General features: G+C 36.6%; 4 protein-coding genes across 4 annotated transcripts; 1 reads left to right on the top strand and 3 right to left on the bottom strand.

The window, feature by feature from the left end:
• Positions 1 to 3,068: 3,068 nt before the first annotated feature.
• Positions 3,069 to 9,388, bottom strand: LOC125185488 (uncharacterized). Its single transcript, XM_089063227.1, has 14 exons — positions 9,103 to 9,388; positions 7,924 to 7,994; positions 7,297 to 7,455; positions 6,456 to 6,669; positions 6,186 to 6,272; positions 5,949 to 6,088; positions 5,637 to 5,717; positions 5,185 to 5,249; positions 4,640 to 4,815; positions 4,411 to 4,541; positions 4,218 to 4,305; positions 3,883 to 4,099; positions 3,701 to 3,807; positions 3,069 to 3,609 (listed from the first exon to the last, which is right to left on the bottom strand). The coding sequence occupies exons 1-14, from the start codon at positions 9,268 to 9,270 to the stop codon at positions 3,172 to 3,174; spliced, it is 2,142 nt and encodes a 713-aa protein (XP_088919353.1). The 5' UTR covers positions 9,271 to 9,388; the 3' UTR covers positions 3,069 to 3,171.
• Positions 9,389 to 11,131: 1,743 nt separating this feature from the next.
• LOC148934455 (endo-1,4-beta-xylanase 4-like) lies at positions 11,132 to 14,556 on the top strand. The gene is made up of 7 exons (XM_089062307.1): positions 11,132 to 11,147; positions 11,392 to 11,441; positions 11,930 to 12,152; positions 12,304 to 12,467; positions 13,107 to 13,205; positions 13,286 to 13,792; positions 13,879 to 14,556. The coding sequence occupies exons 1-7, from the start codon at positions 11,132 to 11,134 to the stop codon at positions 14,554 to 14,556; spliced, it is 1,737 nt and encodes a 578-aa protein (XP_088918433.1).
• Positions 14,557 to 15,854: 1,298 nt separating this feature from the next.
• Positions 15,855 to 16,589, bottom strand: LOC125223368 (small ribosomal subunit protein uS9-like). The gene has a single exon (XM_048126490.2). The coding sequence runs from the start codon at positions 16,506 to 16,508 to the stop codon at positions 16,068 to 16,070; it is 441 nt and encodes a 146-aa protein (XP_047982447.2). The 5' UTR covers positions 16,509 to 16,589; the 3' UTR covers positions 15,855 to 16,067.
• Positions 16,590 to 17,414: 825 nt separating this feature from the next.
• ABC4 (UbiA prenyltransferase family protein) lies at positions 17,415 to 20,423 on the bottom strand. The gene is made up of 10 exons (XM_089057186.1): positions 20,177 to 20,423; positions 19,530 to 19,737; positions 19,089 to 19,192; positions 18,814 to 18,885; positions 18,614 to 18,752; positions 18,425 to 18,531; positions 18,265 to 18,355; positions 18,037 to 18,186; positions 17,892 to 17,957; positions 17,415 to 17,806 (listed from the first exon to the last, which is right to left on the bottom strand). The coding sequence occupies exons 1-10, from the start codon at positions 20,263 to 20,265 to the stop codon at positions 17,672 to 17,674; spliced, it is 1,161 nt and encodes a 386-aa protein (XP_088913312.1). The 5' UTR covers positions 20,266 to 20,423; the 3' UTR covers positions 17,415 to 17,671.
• Between the last annotated feature and the right edge of the window lie 579 nt (positions 20,424 to 21,002).

Consider the following 21,002-nt stretch of genomic DNA (forward strand, 5'->3'; position numbering starts at 1 on the left):
AATCTCTTTAAGCATGTATTTTGATCATAGAAGAGTAAATATCGAAATTGAAGAATAAAAAGGGACTCAACTGCTGATATTTAAGTTACAGAGAAAATAACAATGGCTTCCCGTATATATAAAATTTTCCATTTCTTTTTTAATCCAATTATATAAAATTTTCGATCATTCTTTATGATAATTTGAGAAAATTTATTCGATTTGTAATTATTTAACGGTTGATAATAACTTATGCATCATTTTCTATCCATAGGAATGCACACTCTAAAAAAACAAACGGCTAAGAACGCTTTTTAATGCTATTAAGGACACTAATTTGTGTGTCTGATTTGTTATGTCAGTATATGGGAATGCACTGCTATTTATAGCCCCATTTCCTACCTTTTTTGCACTGTTCACATCTAAGTGTTGAATTCCAAAGTCATATTTTCATTATCACTATTTACAAACGTAAATCTAACGTTGTCAAATTTTCTATTCTAGCATTTACCTTTAGCATTTAAACTTGTACAAACTGCATATAGTCAACCAAAAGTTATTGCCAAAAGTGCTAAAAACCTACTCCCTCTGTCCCAGATAATTCGACCCACTATTCCATTTCGGGCCGACCCACATAATTTGTCCCACTTCACTTTTACTATTTTTAGTAGTGGACCACATATTCCACTAACTCATTCCTACTCACATTTTATTATAAAACTAATACTTTAAAAGTATGAATCACATCCCACCAACTTTTTCAACTCACTTTCCATTAGATTTCTTAAAATTCGTGCCGGGTCAAAGTGTTCCAAATTATCTGGGACGGAGGGAGTAATTAATTAATACCTTTATGCAATAGACATTGCCAAATAATCTCTCACTAGTCTTGCTCCTCCTTAGAGTACAAATATATATTTCTCATTTGTATGTTTTACTACTATGTATACTTCCATTTGCTCCCCTTTTTGAATTTATCATGTTTTTGCATTATTTACATGTAATGTAAGTGTTGAATTTGAAACTCATATTTTCATTATTGAATACTACTAGGCTTCAAGTAAACCTAGCTTTGTAAAGTTCTCTATTTTGCGGCTAGCTAGCATTTAATTTTAGCGTTTTAACTTTTATCATATACATTTTGTCAAACGTAATAACATAAAGACATTATTGCCAACAGTAGTGCTAAAAACCTAATACGAAGTACTGCAACTGTATGTCAAGGCATTGTTAATTCAATCCAATAATATATAATTAAATTATGTAAATATTAAAATATTAATACTAGCTGATAAATTATACACTCTTCGTCCCAACTAAGTTGATTTGTATTCCTTTATTGGATGTCCCAATTAAATTGAGACATTTCCTTTTTTGACAAAAAACAAAACATTCAATCACTCTTATTTTATTTCATCAACTACTTTACTCTCTCTTTATTTCTCCAACTTTCCAGCACAATTTCTTAATCTTTGTGTCCTGTCACAACTTAGTTGGGACGGAGGGAGTATATAAGAACAAACCTTAAACTTTATATATAGTAATTAGTTATATACATAAATGTTAATGATAAGCATAAAAACCTAAATGTAATAGAAATGTAACAGTTTGACTTCTAGGCTGCAGATTGCATGTAAACCCGCCGCAATAGAAATGTAATTAGTACTTTCTATTACATTTCTTAAAACTCGTGTCAAGTCAAACTGTATAAAATTATGTGGGACGGAGGGAGTAAAAAAAAAGAAGTTATTGCCAACCCTAGTGCTAAAAACCTACTACTCCCTCCGTCTCGCTTTAGCAGTCCCATTAACTTTTCTGCCCTCTTTTTGTAAAAATGATAAAAAATAGTTAAAGAGGAGAAATGGTAAATTAAAAGAGAGAATAATATAGAAAAGAGTCTTATCTACATTATTGTCACTCTTATTTTACCATTTCTCCACTTTAACTATTTTTTATCATTTTTATAAAAAGAGGGCAGAAAAGTCAATGGTACTGCTAAAGCGGGACGGAGGGAGTAATATATTTATAATTTATGTCCAACAAGTCAATCCACTACTATGTATAGCGCTATTTGCTCCCCTTTTTGATTTTATGATCAAGTTTGCATTATTTTCAATAGTTCATCAATAAAGTATTATTGATGAACTAATAATGTCGAGTTTGGCAAGAATATTACGTGCCATCTACATTATCTAATGATTGTTGATGGGTAAATTTACCAACGAACATATGCCGTCAATAAGTTTGTGTGTGAGTTGGCCAAAGTGGTAATGCCCATTGCCCAAGGCCTAAGGTTTCAGGTATTATTCCGTTATTTCTTAATTATATCAATCCAATTATCATAGTAAGGCATATCTAAGACATAAATAAATGTGACCGAGCACCTTGTCAAGGACGGTACCCACGAAACTGATAGCACCAGTAAGTGTGTCTGTGGCCGCGTCGTGGAAGGGGCAAACTGTGGAATTGTGAGGAAGGCTAGCGACGACGCTACATGGTAGGATTCGGCCGGTTTGAAATCTGAAAAAACTAATCATATTGTTCACAAAGATGGTAAAGGTTCCATTAGGGCCGGTGACGCCCTCGGCAAGCATCAACACCGAGCCCGAGAGAGTGGTGCAGTTCGGGTTCAGGAATTGTCCGTAACCCATGGATGTTGTTTATCTTCTAGGAGCAAATCTATAGAATTGATCTTAATACATAACGCAGGCCAAATCCTGACCTTGAGATTTTGCCAATCTGATGGCAATAAAAATGCATATTATAAGGATGTCATTATTAGTTCGTTTTTAAGTCATTTTATAAAATTCGGATTTGAGGTCATTTTTAGATCATTTTAGGTCATCTTTCTAAAATTACCTAAAAACTAATCCCTCCGTTCCTTGTTAAGAGAAGAAAATGTTATGATACATATCATTCGTGAGCACCATTCCCTGTTAATCTTAACTTTTTGTGTTATCCATTTACTCGTAGTTTTTAATATTTTAAAATTTTATTATTGGTGCTATCAATTTACAAATACATAAAAATTAAAGATATACTTGTTCATTATGTTTAAACATCCAACAAATAAATATAGGAACCTTAAAATTGGTAATGATTCAAGGATTCACAAGTAGTGTATATTACTATATTTCTATAAAACCTTACAATTGGTTTGAAACATTGCTATAAAATCATCAATCTTAACTGCTATCTACTAAGGCCTTGCCTCTGAATGGCCGCCATTGCAATGTCACCACCAAGATCAATCTCGTCGTCGGAGCTCGGCTGTCGTGAGCGGGGCCGGCTGATTCGCTCAAATATTTCATCGAGTGACTCGGGAGATGAAGTACGACGGTGGTCGGTGTCATGGCCTAGCCGGATGAATCTGTTAGCATCAACACGGGACTTGAAATTCTGGAAGCCCGTCTTCATCGATTCCCATGTCGAGGCTACTCCGCTAGTGGATCTCTTCCCTTGCTGTGTGCTGTTGCGTTGCGGTGCTTCATCACTCTCCTTCTCTTTAGCGTGTGGTCTCCCGCGGTCGCCATCTTTCTGTATCACCGATCTCAGGTGTGTCGCGTGACTGCTCGGCCCAGGCCCCTCCTCCTCGATCAATCTTGATGTCTGCCTTCGGATCTGCGGAATCTGAGCCATACATATATCAGCCCCCAGAGATTTTAACAAGTTCCTCAATAACAAAGAATAGAAGATGAAGCAAGGATGTAAAGCCACATACCACGTTGTTGCCTCCGGATTCAAGATCAACGGTGACATTGTGGAAATTTCGTGCCAAAGGAACGACGAGTTCGCCTACTTTATGGCCTTGTTCAACCCAAGATCGTTCTGTTTAAAGAAATACATACAACAAGCTCAGAATTGGCAAACCATGACTAGGATGATATATACAAGTCTCTCCACCTTTATTCAGAATAACTAATCCCGCGGGATTGAATCCGTCTGCATCTTCGACTGCTTCGTCTTGGTAATTGAATATATTCCAATTTCTCAAGTATCCGATAACGCGATCATAAAAATTTACTGCAACCAATATGGTGAAGACAACCATTATGAGTGGATAGATTCTGTTGAACCCATCCCCAAAGAATGGCACTGCGTCATCAATATTCCCCATTTTCTGCAAAAGTGAAGCTCATAAGCAAAGACAGAAGACGAGAATTAGTTCGAGGGTACAAAGCCGAGGTTGAGAAAATTGTATGCAATAACCAAAATGAGGTGCATGAAATTAAACTTACCTTCTCAAATGTAGTCTCGGCGTCGTTTGGAAGATTGATGAGGTTGAGAAAATTGTATGCAATCGGAGGAGCATAGCGTGCAACCATCCTTTATTGTTCGAGTCATGAGAAATGAAAGCATGTAGTTTTCAACCGTACCAAATGCAGAATACTATGAGAAATAGCAAAAGGACAAAGGGTTTAACGTACATACGCGCATATCATCAGCAAGCTAACTGAACTTGTTTGTCCCGGAGTCAGGGAGTAAAATGTCAGCATTCCGATTTTGATTAGAGAAAAATATGTGCAGACACACATGTATATTAGAGGAATAAGAGCAGTAACCTGAAAATAGAGGCAAACACATTTCAAGATACATCAAAATTAATTAATGGCTTTATAAATTGTATGCATAGATGAGAAAGAAGTGCAGATATATATACCTGCACAAGTAACTCATGCCTGCCTATCTTGTTTATCAGAACTGAGAAGAGGGATAAATCTACGTCATTCAACATAATAGTGGCCTCTGCAACAAGAATTGCAGCAGTCATGCAACCCAATATAACAGCCATAATTCTCCCTAGTTGTTTTCTCACTATGCATCGCCATAGCAGTTCTGCAAAAAAAGGATCGCTTATAAGAATTACACGTTTCTTATTCTAGTTCCAACGGATAGTCCAGCAGAAATATCCAGTTTAGTGATAGCATTTTAATAGATAAAGGGTTGTGTGTTTAGCTCGAAATTGTGTTTTCAGACAAAGCCTGCTTAGCAAAAGTGTGAATTTACCTTGAAATTGAAAAAAAAAATGACATTCTCAGTCCAATTACACTCTCTACATGAATATAAGTAAAATCATAGATCGGGAATAGCTAGAAATGTACCGGCAACACATTGTTTCAAGTGCCGGACTTTTGCTATTGAAATTACTAAGCAACTCATAGTAAAGAAAGGCTTTCAAATAACACTTCATGCAACAATAATTACCAGAGATATCAAGAAAGGACCCGATTTTGCCTTTACGCTCAGGTCTAAAACTTGACATGTATTTCCTGCAAATTATTCAAAACATGGTCATTACATTGTTTACTAGGACGCTGTCATCCTCTATTGCGCACACGACTCATTATTTTGAGGAACTATTTTTCTATTTCCTGCAAAATCACACCAAAAGCAGAACTTAAGCGGATAGTGTTCAAGATACTAATTTAGGTGCCATTTTGTTCATAGTAAACAATTAGGATGAGATATTTGTAATATGAAAGATAAATATAGGGGAAAGTGGTATCATGCATTCGTGGTTAGACATGCAAATATTAAAATCGGCTTCATGTAGTCTCAAACCATGTATGAAGAAATTCAAGTTGCTTGAATTGGAAATGGGAAAGTACAGTCCTGGCATTAAAGAAAAGAAAAGAAGAGGAGAAGCAGAAGCATACCATCCATTAGAACTACAATGCTCATAATTCTTCATGGTGTCCTCTAGCTCTAAAGCCTCTCTAACAAAATTCATATACTCACTGCACTAGAGAGTGAAAGTATACGTAAATTGAGCTATCAGTGTAAGCCAATATATGAGTTAGCTACACGTATGGTAATTCCCGATCATGAAATTTAATAATAACACCAAATCATAGGTAGTCCTGTCCAAACCTACCAAGAAAGGAGCAAATTACAGCTTGAGCAAAATTGATCTCAGCATGCCTCCTATGATTAAAAAAAAAAGGTTGAAAGCCTTAGTTTACCTTTACCTCTTATAGCGGTAATACCTCTCCCTAGCTTTCCTCAGATGTTTTCTAAGAGAAGCCATGCTAGTTATATCGGTGTCATAATCCATATCCCCTTCCCCTAATTTGCCTCCTTGTGGTTTAAAAGTAGAATCTTCATTAAGCTGCATTACAATTTTTTATGCGATAACTAGTTCAAAAAGGTGCTCGACACTATAAAAGTAGTTCGAAACACTGATAATACAAGTAAATTATGAGTACCATCTTTGCCAACATTTTGTCAATTTTGTTCATGTATGGTTTAAGTGGATCGCGCTTAGACATCTGCTTTGATGTCGCTTGAGCAACCTAACAGAATGATAGAATTACATCCAGCTGCAAGAAATAGAACATATATAGAAAATTCTGGATTCATATTGCTTTAGTATAAGTACAATCATAACCCAAATATGTTGAATGGAGTTCAACAATAAGGTTGATTTAAAACATTGAAATCCAAGTGTGGACTATACAAGTTGGTTAGGAACTTACTACTATTGCATTTGAATAATCTTGATGAGCATCATCAAGTTTGACTGCCACTCTGTACACATTATGAGACAGGAATTTGTGACGATATGTCCAATTTGCGTTTGTCCATACACCTCTTGGAATTTCACTCAAACCATAGCCCAAAAGAAAAGCTCCTGTCACCAGACCAAATGTATTTGCACAAGCCATAGCAAGGCCTAAAATATTGTCACCCCTGCACACGAATGCACAATTCATTTTATAAGAAGACAGAAAGAGATATTAAGTCGTAACAACCATAACCAAACCAATATCCTAGGTGCACATACGCTACCATCTTACGAGTTGTATTACGAAGAAATAACCAATATCTGCACTTGCAAATTTATCTGAAAATACAAGCTTCACATATTTCCTGTACTCATTGCTCCACTGATATAGTCTTAATCCACAACGCAGTGTCATATGTCATGATTCTAAAGACGTTCATCGAAATCAAGATAAACTAAGACTAAGAATATACTCTGTAACAGTTATTGCTCAAAGGCCTCTTTCCTGGAAATGATTCCTTAGCCATTATTTGATTGTACAGCCATAGTTTTCACTTACGCTGTATTTAATTATGGACACGTTTACTCATGAAAGTGTACACCTGAGCAAAGGATATATAAAGAAAACATCAAGAAGAATTTAATGATAAACTGAGTTCAACTATATCCTATTCCGTTTTAGCAACTTACTGATTGCAAGATTGCTGATATAATTCTTTCACAAGCATCTTAATTCTTAAGTTTTCTGATCTTAAAATCTGTAAGCCACTAGACAAATTGAAGACCGTTATCGTTTAGGAGAGAGAACGAACCAGTCCTTGTGCATAACGACGAGCAGGACAAGTCCACACAATGCAATTGAACCAACGGATAAATAGTAGATTAGATTTACATGAACACTAGTCCGCAGTCTGTCCCGGATAGTGAAGTCCCCTGCATCTTCATAACCCTGAATGACAGGTGCCACAGCCCTGCTTAGAGAGATAGCTTAATAAAACTTTGAGAACATGTAAACATAAAACTTTAAGAATAAACTTCTTTCATCAAGAAATCCGAAATTGAGTAAAGAAAAATAAATGGATAAGGTTTGGCAGTTTTAATATGGAGGGGGCTCTAAACACAAGCATCCGAAAGCATGACAAAGATACCAGACAAATTGAAATTTCCAACATGGGAATATAGATGAGCAACGTCATTTTTCATCACGAACTGGAAATTCAATATGAAGACGGGTTCATCATCAAGATACAGCAGATAAGAAAACACAAGAAGTAAAAGGGCACGAGGTATGATATTGTAACTCAAGGCTGATCATGCATTATCCATTAAACACCCATTCCGATGTAGAGCTAAATGATCAAGGAAATGAAACGAAGAAGAAGGAAATTACCATAGAGAAAAATTAATTTGCTAGACGATAAGCTTCACAAGTTACGTACCATGTAAGTAAAAATGAACTCCAGTATAACCAGCTCCACAAGAAAGAGATGCCTCCTTTATTGCCAAGTGTCTAAGCAGGTGAAGCAATATCAGCAACAGTATTTTAGACATGTTCAATAAATAAAGTAACATTCCTTCGAGTTGAGCTTCCATTTTATGAGATTCATTCATGATAAATTTACATCTTTCTGATCACTATATATGCTCTAACATTAAGAAGCAGTTTAAATGATTTTCAGAATAGTAAGAACGTGTTCTTTCAAGTGCAGAATTTTTAAACTATGGGGAGTCTTAAGCCCCTACCAGTCACTTTTCCTAGTAAAACTATCAAATTATAAGCTTCAATCTCAAAATAGAGAAAACACAGCTCCCTCTAATGAAAATTTTCTGTATCCTAAACCAACTCAGAAATTCTCTTCACTTACAAATCACAGATTGAGCTACATTCCCTGTTTCTACCTCATCAACAAAAAATGCAAGGCTCCATAGCAATTTGACTACACTAACAATCCCCAATCCCACCCAACTAAGATTCACACGTCTCATCCCCCAAACACTAAATATGCATTTCATACTTCATCGAAGGGGCTCCTAAATAAACCATGAATTTCAGTGTCATTCGCAACTGTTAGTATGCCTTGAATCTGTATTGTTTGCCACTAGCCAAAGATCCAAACGGGACATAACTCTGTAATCTGAAAACACAATCTGAATACAATCTGTTCTTCTTTCCTGCCCTGTGGACGTAGCCAACACAATGTTGGTGAACCACGTAAATCTGTGTCTCTTTACGATTCTGTTTGTCTCGATTACACAGTTACTCTATTATGTCAAAACAGCAACCATCCTACGCCAAATAATTTCAGTGAAACCGTATCTAATATGACACCTGGAGATACGCAAACGTGAGCTAAACATCTATTCCTAAACAAAACGCAATCGCTTGATCAAAAAACATCAACAACATATCAATCCACACTTCATAGCTTTTTCCAATTCAATTCTAACGCTGCAACAGACCAAAATTCGTCCAAACTTCCTATTTTTCATGCAATTTGCCTTATCAAAACCATACACTTAGCAATTGAAATGTTCAGAACATCCAATCCGATTATCCAGAAATATCACACACACACACACATAATAATCATATGAAATTAGAGAGAGAGAGGATGTACGGCCCAGATGTCGGCGGGGACGAGGACGATCATGAAGAGAGAGCAGAACCAGGTGTAGCCGACGGTGAAGCGGACGTAGAGAGGGACGTCGGGGCCGACGAAGTACCAGAGGGTCCAGCCCACCATCACCACCGTCAGCGGCAGAGATAGCACATACAGCACCCACATTATTCCGATTTTATCACAAAATCGGATTCGTTAGGGCGAATGATTTCGGTAGCAGCGGGAAACCACAAATGCAGCTGCGTAACAATCATAATTTCACACTCTTCCTCTCAAAATCTTCAGATGCAAAACCAGAAAAATGAATTCACGCATGCCATTGCCATGCTTTCATCATGCCCTGCTTCTATGTCATTTGCCACGTGGAGTTCTGCAATTGTAGCTAATGATTTCTCATTTAAGAATGAACTCTCTCAACTTAAATATCATGAATATTCACCCCTAATATCATGAAATTTTTAAAAAATTGTATTTTTTCTAATTCGTCTTAACTAAAGTTAAAGGTAGTTAAATCGTTCTTTGTTTTAACAAATAACTATTCTTAACTTTACTCTTTATTTCTCTCTCGTACTTTATTTTCAGAGGAAACATCTTTTATTGTCCATGAACTTTGTTAAAATATCATTTTAAATCTGTGAACTTTGAAAATATTATTTGAGGTCTATAACTATGAGTTAATATCAATCGAAATACTTTTTCACTATTTCTAAGTTTTTTCATATGAAAATACCCGCAATACCTTGAAGGGTGTATATTTTGACTAAACTTATCACATACTCATATTTTTTATAAATATCTTTACTATATATTTTTGACAAATTTTCTAAATATAATTTGACCTTCAATATTATCACTTAATTTTGTAACATGCAAGAAAAGTCTCTTCTTCAACTTTTTATAATTAAATCATTTTAAAATATTTTTTTAAGTATGGATACTCGTAAAAATTAATGTCACAATCAATAGACGATACTTAAAGAATTATTTAATAGTAAAAAGTTGAAGAACGAACTTTTCTAGCATGTCACAAAATTAAGTGATAATATTGAAGGTCAAATTGTATTTAGAAAATTCGTCAAAAATATATAGTAAAGATATTTATAAAAAAAAATATGAGTATGTGATAAGTTTAGCAAAAATATACATCCTTCAAGGTGTTGAGGGTATTTTCGTCCGAAAAAAATTAAAAATAGTAAAAAAGTACTTCGATTGATATTAACTCATAGTTGACAGACCTTAAATGATATTTTCAAAGTTCACAGACCTAAAGTGATACTTTGACAAAGTTCATGGACCAAAAAGATGTTCCCTCTTATTTTTATCCTATTTATTCTTTTATTTTTCAAGGAATTACAAAATTTTTAAGTGATGCCATTCTTATCCAAAATTTGAATTAATAGTACTTCTATATATGCAAAACATAAATTTAATTTAAAAAATAAAATAGTACTAATGTTTTACTGGCTTCATGATACAGTATTAATTATAGGTAAAAATTATTAGGCCAAATCAATAAATAAAGCAATAATGTAAGTGGCAAGTTTCATATTACAACGGAGTTACAATGTTAATTAGCAATAATACGATGCATTCAATTACACAATTAATATCTAATCACACGTTACAATATTAAATGTTCTATACTTCAATGATGTCGAACAATAATTTCTTCAGCCTATATATAATGAAGATTAAACTTGTCCTTACATAAAAAAAGAAAATCTCCAAATTTATATTATTTGGAGTTTTCTTTATCTTGGAATAACCAATTAATTGATTATACATTCTTCTTGGCTTACTAAATTAAAGGTATACATGTTTTAATATGCATGACTTTTTATAGTGGGATTATTAGTACTAATTTATTATGGGATTACTTGAAATATTGTAATGAAACAAGAATTATGAATGAGGGAATAATATAATCTATGTAAATTTGTATTTATACAAAAATGGGATATTTGTATTATAAAATGTTATCATATGTCTTGCAAAAATAGAATATTTGTATATAAAATCTTATCATATGTCATGCAAAAACGGTATATTTAATTGTATTATAAATCTTATTATCAACAAATTTTTTTCCTATGCACAGAATAATGAGATATTTTAAGAGTGAGGTGTTTCTTATTTTATGTACTCTACTCATATCAGGTCAGCCTCTTATTCTATTTTATTTTGCACTATTATTATTTTTACTGTAAAATCATGATTTTTCAAGGGCCAAATTCTAATTTTTAATCATTAATTAATTTTTTTTGCATTAACTCTGTGATTTATTAGTCGCTCTCGAGGGTTCTGATGCATCTTACAACTACAAAGCCAGCATTCATGTAAAAAATTACTAATTTTGGACAATTTAATATCTGTCAAATAATATAATATAGGGGATTTGTGTGTAAATTACTAAACAATTGTCAAATTATGGTTTTGCATATTTATGTAAATCACCAAATTATTGATTTGTTTTACTTTTACAATCAACCTAGATTTTGATGTTATTATGACTTAAAGTAAGCCATAATTTAAAAAATTAAAATTATTTAATTTAGTATAATAATATGATAATTTTTTTCCTACTAAAACAATGACCTGATTTTGGTTGACGCCCAATAAGTTTACATAACTAGTAGTATTAAGCTATGTCAGCGTCGAAATATTAATTGGTTGTAAAATAAGAAAAATCAATAGCTTAATTTATAGGGAGATTTTAAAGTTGGTATGCAGAACCACAATTTGACAAAGGTTTAAAATTTTACAAACAAATTTCACTGACATAATTATTATTTTTTATTAATTTAATTTTTAAAATATTTTCCAGTGTCTAGCTGAGCCTAAGCAACCTCAATATGGAGGGGGATTGTTCAAAGATCCTAGGTTCGATTCACAATTGTTGGAATGGAAAGTGTGTGGAAATGCAAGTATGGAGAAAAGAAAATCATCCACTAATAACAATTTTTTGGTGGCATTTAATCGCACCGATATATTTGACGGAGTCTCTTACTCGTTCGATATCCAGAAAGACCATTTATATACATTTTCAGGTATGATTAACAACCGAATATACGACCAATAGCGCACTCAGGTGGGGTTGCGGGATCGATATAGCCCACCACTGCCACAATATTGCACCTTGTTTACTGTGTCTGACCCCACAAATTTCGTTTCTAAGTGAAATAATTGTGATTTTGGCAGCATGGATACAAGTAGATGAGGGACAAGAAACAATACTGGCTTATATTAAAACTCCTAGTGAAACTAAGACATCTGGTTCAGTAATAGCCAAAGCTGGTTGTTGGTCTATGCTCAAAGGAGGATTCACAGCGTATGAAGATGACAAAGTTGATCTAATTTTCAAGGTACTTATTACTCCCTCCGTCTCATAGAAATAGGCCGAATTTCCTTTTTCGTTCGTCCTATAGAAATAGTCCACATCCATTTATAGAAACATTTTTCTCCTTTTTTATTTTATCATATATGGACTTTACCATCCAATACATTATTTCAACCACATTTTCTCCTTCTCTCTTACTTTACCAATTGCACATTAAGACCCGTGTCACCCTGAATTGGCCTATTTCAATGAGACGGAGATAGTAGTTAATAATATACTCTCATTAAATATATGTCTACGTATATATCGGTGGGGCCCGCAATAGTGGATCCAGGTCAGGTTGATGCTCCACCGACCCCACCTTCGGCTATTGGAGTTGGCATCGACCCCTTGGTGCCGCAGCTCCACCCCACCGTTTCAGGACTTGCTTCCATTTTTCTATCGTCATCTATTGTCAGCGACAATCTGACGCATACAACAACCTTTCTTCACTGTGACTAATTTTACGAGTTTCATTTTCCTGATCCATAGTTATATGAGAAAAGTATACCTAGCTTGTGTGGTGTTAATCATACATGATCAATGACCCCACGAGTTTTATTTCCTTGATCCATTATATGAAAAAAGAGTATACCTAACTTGTTTGCTACAATCATACTTGTAGGTTCCAAACACTAAGAATGAGGTTTGGATAGACAATGTGTCACTTAAGTCATTCACAAAAGCAGAATGGAGAGAGCAACAAGAGAGAAGCATCAATAAGGTATAATTAGTTGTGACACTAAAATTTGATAACATATTAGTACTATTAGATAATGACAATCAAATGTTACACATCACCAGTATCGCAAAAGGGACATAAAAATAAAGGTAACGGACGAGGCAGGTAAGCCACTGGAAGGCGCAAACATAACCCTAACCCACACAAGGCCACTCTTCCTCATCGGCAGCGGCACGGGCTACTCGATCCTCGAAGCGAAGGCGTACCAAGACTTCTTCGCGGCCCGCTTCACAGCGGCGACACCCCACAACGAGATGAAGTGGTACTACAACGAGCAGGTCCAGGGCGTGGAGAACTACACGGTCGCGGACGCTATGGTGTCCTTCTTCAAGAAGAACAACATCGCCGTCCGCGGCCACTGCATCCTGTGGGACTCGACCAACGCATCCAACTATTGGACCCTAACCCTCCCGCCGCGTGAGGTCCTTTACACGACCATCCGCCGCATCGCCTCTGTAGTGTCCCGGTACACCGGAAGGGTCATCGCCTGGGACGTGATGAACGAGAACTTGCACAACTCGTACTACGAGAGCATCCTTGGCGCAAACGCTTCCGCCATGATTTACCAGGCTAGTTTGGTTATACTTATAAACAACAACAATAATGAAACTCATCTACCAACACGATGGCTGATTAGTTCCCCATTTTTTACCAGGTCACCCGGGCTATCGATCCACATACCCCTCTATTCATTAACGAGTACAACACGCTCGAGTACCCCAAGGACACTAAGGTCATCCCAGCAAGAATCGTACACAAGATCCGCGAGATCAAGTCGTTTCCCGGGAACGAGGACATGGTCCTGCACATTGGAATGCAGGGCCATTTTTCCCTAAAAGCCAACATATCCTACATCCGTGCGGCCTTCGATGTCATGGGCGCTTCAGGGAGCCCCATATGGCTCACGGAGCTCGACTTCCTCAAGAGCGACACACAGCACGAGGACCTCGAGAACGTCCTCAGGGAGTCGTTCTCACATCCGGCTGTGGAGGGGATCATCATATTCGGAGCGTGGAAGAAGAATGCCTGCAGGGATGAATGCGTAAACGCAAAAGATTACAACCACTTGCCAATCGGGTGCGGGCAGATGTGCCTCATAGACGACAACTTCAAGATCACGCCGACCGGAGAGCTCGTGGATCGGCTGATCTTGAAAGAGTGGAGGAGCAACGTTGTAACGGTCACGGACAAGGACGGAGTTTTCTCCGGCAGACTGTTTCACGGCGATTATAATCTCACTTGCTCACATCCATCATTGCCAAATCCTGTGGAGAAAACCTTCAAACTCGAAAAGGAGGAAGGCGCACTTCAATTTGGAATAACTCTCAAATGATCACATATTTTTTTTCTCATAATACAAAATAAAACGTTAAAACATGTGTCATACATAATTTTCAGAGAATTAAAACATTGTTTTGGCTAAGAATACTTTTCAATGAGGTTGTTGAGGTAGTCACAATCTCAGTCACAATATATTCTTTAAAATGTATATTTAGTCATGTATTACTAAGATTTATAATACGATTTGCGTTAAAATGACAACCCCTCTTAAAATGAAACCGTGACATCACTGTATAGTGTGTCTAATATTGCTGGACAAGAAAAATTGTTGTATAAAGAGCAGCAAATTGCTGCCCGAGTTTTTCAGATTTTTTTTTTGCCACATGACAGCTTATTATTCGTCTACGTATACAAATGATTGGCTAGGAATGGTGGTATGATGTTATTTTAAGGAATTGTGTCAGCACAAAATATAAGACATTACTACTACTAGCATTTAGTGAGGTAAGTAGAAATAGAAAAAAAAAATAAAGGGATACTGGCATGTAATATCATGAAACTTTGAAAAAGTTAGAATTTTCCCAAGAACTTTAAAATTGACAAATAATATCACAAATTTTACCCCAGATTTATTTTTTACCACGAATGAAAAAATTCCCACAAATATTATTGTGATACGAATTTGGTTTTCATAATTTCTCAATAACAATTTTGAGAGCTTCAAGTTTTTCAATCTTTGAACATAGTTTTTCATAAAGCACCCCCTCCAAAATTGTTCTTCAATCTATTAAAATAACATGAATTTTTTCATTCGTGTGAAAAAACAAACCCAGGTTAAAGTTCATGATATTATTTGCCAGTTTTAAAGTTCGTGGGAAAAACCCAACTTTTTGAAAATTTTATGATATTAGATACCAATATCCCTACAATAAAATTATAAAGTGATGATAAAATAAAAAAAAGGTGAAAAATTAAAATAAGGGAAACTAAAATTGTTGAATAAGACTCAGTAAACTTGAGTATAATAAAAACTATTAGTAGAAAATAAAGGAGCTAAAACAGCCCTGCATCAAATATGAAACTATGAATTCCTCAAAAAAAGAAAACAGCTTCAGAACTTCACAGTAAAATAAAGTTATCATCATCACTAAAAACATGAACACAACCAATCTGCCAATTATTCCAGAGCAATCATTATAGGTTTAAGCAAAACCCAAAGCACCTTACATTTAAAACTCACAAAACAGGGGATGAAAAGAGACTAGACTCATTTAATTTGACATTATTCCATAAATAAATTATGATCAACTAATGGTGAATTGCAGTTCATTCAACAACAACACTCAACAATTAAAGAGAAACAGCAATTCAGAGGTTGGATATCAATTTAACCGAAGGCACAGCGATGATAAACATTTAAAAACACATCAGAATTCAACGATTTTCCGAATTATAGCTCAAAACAAAAGGCATGTTCATTAACGATCCGATAAAACAGCAAAAACAAGCTTCAATTTTAGTCCAGAAGCATTCGATCAGAAGGCGATTGAAACTACCAGGATTTCAACGGTACGATTTCTGGAACCTAGCGCGAGCGCCGCGACCGCCGAACTTCTTCGGCTCGCAGCGCCGCGGATCGGCGACGAGGAGCGTCCTGTCGTAGCGGCCGAGGACGTCCTTGATCTCCTTCTTCGACTGCTCGTCGACGTACTTCTGGTAGAAGGCGACGAGCGCCTTGGCGATGGACTGGCGGATGGCGTAGATCTGCGAGGTGTGGCCCCCGCCTCGGACGCGGATGCGCATGTCGACGCCGGCGAAGCGGTGGCGGCCGAGGAGGAGGATCGGCTCAAACGCCTTGTAGCGGAGGATCTCCGGCTCCACGAGCTCGATCGGCTTGCCGTTGATTTTGATGAGGCCGCGGCCGCGCTTGCAGTGAGTGACCGCCACGGCGGTCTTCTTCCGGCCGAAGCATTGAACTGACTCCTTTGCCGCGGGTGCCGCCATGGATTTCGCTTCGAGCTTGTGTCTTCGTCTCTGTCTCTCGAAGCGGCGATGCTGAAACCCTGATTGAAGGAGCAATTAAACCCTAGTTGAGTTTTTATTGAATTGAATGGGAAATTATATTTATATTTGGATTGGGCTTATTCTGTTTGGATTGGGCCACTCAGCCCTATTAATAGGGTTCTGAATATTAAAAAAAAAAAAAGTATAAATAAATAAATAAATATAAGTGGTTTCATTATAATTTTGCCACACGAGGTCAGTTAATTTTTATTATTGGGTTCGGATATCTAAGAATAAATTACTACCTCCGCCTCCCAAATTTTGACACAGTTTACTATATCTGTCCGTCCCTAAAAATTTGACACACTTCACTTTTTACCATTTTGAATAGTGGACCTCATATTCCACTAACTCAATCCTACTCACATTTTATTATAAAACTAATACTTTAGAAATAAGACCCACGTCCCACTAACTTTTTCAACCCACTTTCCATTACATTTCTTAAAATCCGTACCGGGTCAAAATTTGGGGGACGGAGGTAGTATATACTTAGGTGTATTCTTTCACGGTATATTGATGTCAAATAAAAATTGATTTTAGGAAAAAAATTGTTAGAGTTTGATTGGTCTCTCGTTCATATACCAACCAAGTACGCTTCAATCAATGTGACTAAATCTATACGTAGTCTTTGTAAAAATGGCATTAGAGTTGGCATTATGCTTGAGCCGAATATGCTGTCGAAGGCGACGAGACATGGGTAATCTTGTTCAGGTGATAACATAAATGAAGGACACATACATAGCAGGAAGTTTAATTGCGGGAAGTCCTAGTGATGACGTAGCAAGAAGTTTTTGTGGGAATTTATAGTGGGAAGGGCGCCATCGAAGATGCTCTAAAGGATCCTTGCGCAATACATGCATATTATAAACTCATGTAGGGTGTATTATACATTCCAAACATTACAAATAAAGAACCCAAAATTGGATCTCTATAACATTATTATTAGACAAGTGAATACTAATCCAAAAAATGTTTATTATACATAGCTAAATAGTATACTCCATAACATAGGAAGTATAGCAAATAAAGTTGATCAATTAGTATGAGCCTATTTGTGTTGTCAGTTGAGAGAAAATCAGTAGTCTTTGCCTTATTGAACCTCAGAGAAGAATGGCTTGTGGAAGTTGCTTTCTTGCAAACATCCTCGCCGCCACCAGCCCGGCCGCCAGCGCAGCTCCGAACGCCGTGTGAAACCTCACACAGTAGTATTTGGCCATGAAGATCTTTGTCTTGTCCTTTTGGAAATCCAAACCAAATCAACCCCTCTTTTACTATGATGTTTTTATGAAAAACAAAAAAAAATAGTTAAGTGCCCCTCACCTTGTGGTACTTGTCAACAAAGCTAACCGCCATATTCGCAACTGGCAGCGTTAGGCCACAGAGAATCTGTGGTGACACGACCGTTGTTGTTGTGAGATATAAGTTGGGATAGCGTTAAACTGAAGATATAATGACAGACACTTACTACAGATGAAAAGGGGAGAGTCTGTGTAAGGCCAAGAATGAAAAGAAGCAAGTAGAGCGCCACGACAGTTAGTTTCACTACTTTCGCGCCTCCTTCAGTCCCGAGCCTTACAAGAGGGGATAACTTCCCGACTGCCTTGTCGTCCTCTATCTGAGCTATGCATGAATACAAATCAGTTGTGATCACGACGTTCGTCGTGAGAGAGAAAGGGAGAGAGAGAAAATCCACCTGATGAAAGTGACTACAGAAGAGGATTAAGGAAGTTGTGATGCCAACAAGAATGGATGAAGCAACCACAGCTCCAGAAATAGACAGCTGCCTAAAAACATAACTGAATTAGTAAAACAGTTTAATACTAACAATGTTTGTAGTAATGAGAATGAGCTACTTTGTGCTGCTCTGGAGCAAGTAAAAGGCGGTCGTTGCAAATGGCCCGAATGCTGCAAAGCACAGCGGCTCCCCTAGTCCCAAGTAACTAAGGCGAAACGGTGGACACTGCAACACAAATCATCACCACAGATGAATTTTTTTCATTTCGATTGTGAGATATGTTCATGTAGTGAAATAAATGCATTACCTGATAAACATAGCCGCAGATTATAGCATACGAAAGTAGCATTATCGAACGTGGACTTCCAGCTTCGACAGACACCCAAGAAAGGCCAGCGAAGCCAAGTGCAAGTAGTATCCAAGCAAAAACATGAGTCCCTGTCCGGCTTCACATAGCATTATCGTTAGAGCTGAGACGGGCGTTTAAGGGTTAAGACCATTTCTAACCTTCCAGCTAGATTAACAACTGACTCTTTCTTGTTTTTATCCCCTCCAGTGTCAAAATCATACACATCGTTGCTGCCCAAATATACACACGAGGCATTCAGAAGGACCGTTCGATACAAAGATTAACAACTAATGAATCCACTTTGGCATTTCAAGATGATCAAAAGGCATAAACAAGAACTGTCTGTCCTAAGTGAATAACATACAAACACAAGTGATGAACGCGGACTATTAGTAATGAGATCATACAGTTCGGTGAAAGGTGAAAGGCAAACCTTAAGTTGAGCCAAGCTATAATACAAGCTGAAGAAACACACAGCCTGAGGAAACGGTTTGCAAAATACTGGCCCGTCTCCAAATAAGCCGCTGCACTTCCTACCTGTTTATTGAAGAAGCCAACGAACTACAAATCACGAGCTAACAAATGCAGATCAATATCTCAAGAAACTTCAGTATAAATAACCAACAAAACAAGGTTTCAAGTGAAATGGCAAACTTACTATCAACTCCAACCTTTTGGCCTAATTTTTCAAGGAAGCACAGACAAAATGCTTCCTTCATGCTCGAATCAATATCGAAAAATAAACATGTTTCCCATGTCTAAAGGCTTCACTGATTCTGCTCTCATAATCATACAAACTCACTAAACAACATCCAATTTTTAAAGTTTGAGCAATTATTAGGATGCTACCAAACAAAGAGTGAAATAAACATACCGTTATCGGAATGAGGGCAACGGTGTACATTGGTAATTTGACAGCTCTCCATATCAAAGTTGCTTTAGAGATATCTTCCTCCTTCCCTTCTTCACCATGCTCTGCCACACACTTCAACAAAACTCCGTACCGCCTCCGTGCAGGCCTCGTGATCGCCTTACTAAAACGTATTTTCGCATCTTTCGGCCTTCCACCAACCTGATAAATCCTGAAAAGGGAATGAATTTGATCAAATTTTCTCAACAAGAGAGAAATAAGCTATCCCAATACAAAGTTCTAACTAAAATTCCATCCCACATCTTAATACGAGACAAGAACCCAAAAAAGAAAGGATTTTTAACACTCCATCAAGAAAAGAATGTGAAACAGAACCCATGCTGCAATAAACATTAAATATTACAACTAAAGACCAATTTTTTATATGATTATCATGGCTTTAGTGACTACTACTTTTGTCCAATAAAATATCAATCCCATCACACAGAAAGTGGAGAAATTTAAGCCATTGATTTGCCAGATAAACACAAAATGACAACACCATCTTGGAAAAAGGGAATTGCAACCAAAAAAAGATAAGATTTTGACTATCAAAATGACAAGAAACACAGAGAGAGAGAGAGAGAGAGAGAGAGAGAGAGAGAGCTTGCCTATTAACAGAGTGGATGTTGGGAAGGAGTTGGTTGAGATTCTTGACGCCATGGCGGAGGCTCATGGAATGGAATGCAGCTGCTGCCATAGCTGAGAAACAAGGTGTAGAATCAAGAATTGTGAGAATCTCTATTTGTTTGGAGAGAGAGAGGGATTAAGTCTAGAGGGAGAGTGAGGAAGAGATAATAAACAAGATTTCAATTTTTCAACTGCAAAATTTGACAAGAATGGAAGTTTATAGAGAAGCAAGTAGTTACAGTTCGTTTCCCACTAGATTAAATTAAGCAATTTTTTTGTCTATTGGATTGGGATAAGATTTTCTGATTGGCTGGTCTAGTTGGGTGGGCCAACCTACTCTATTATTTTTGTTTTTTATTTTTACTTATTGTAGACTATTAATGGTAGTAGGAGTAATATTATTTTGAATTTCAAAAATCAACAAGTAATAATATGGAAAATTGTAAGGGCATCAACAACGTTGTACTCAAATCCGGTGCGTGTGTGCGCCTCATGCCCGTGCAACGCACTATAGTCTAAGCTCGAATATAATGTTATTCTTAAGAGAGAGAGAGAGATATTGGTTTTAAGTTGTACTCCCTCTGTCCTAGATTAACAGTCACTTTTTGTCATAAAAGTTCGTCCCAGTTTAAGAGTCACTTTTAAAAAATTTCATATTTGGTCATACAATTTTACCCCATTCTTCATCAAAATTACACAAAAATGTCATTATCCACATTAAAATAAATCAAAACAAAAATCAAAAGTCAAAAGGGACCCACCTTCAACCAACTCCATCGTCTCACTTCATTTATTACACACTCTACT

This window comes from Salvia hispanica, chromosome 1 (genome assembly GCF_029641045.1).
Source record: "Salvia hispanica isolate PSC_SH4W2 chromosome 1, Shi_PSC_v1, whole genome shotgun sequence".
Taxonomy (NCBI): Eukaryota; Viridiplantae; Streptophyta; class Magnoliopsida; order Lamiales; family Lamiaceae; genus Salvia; species Salvia hispanica.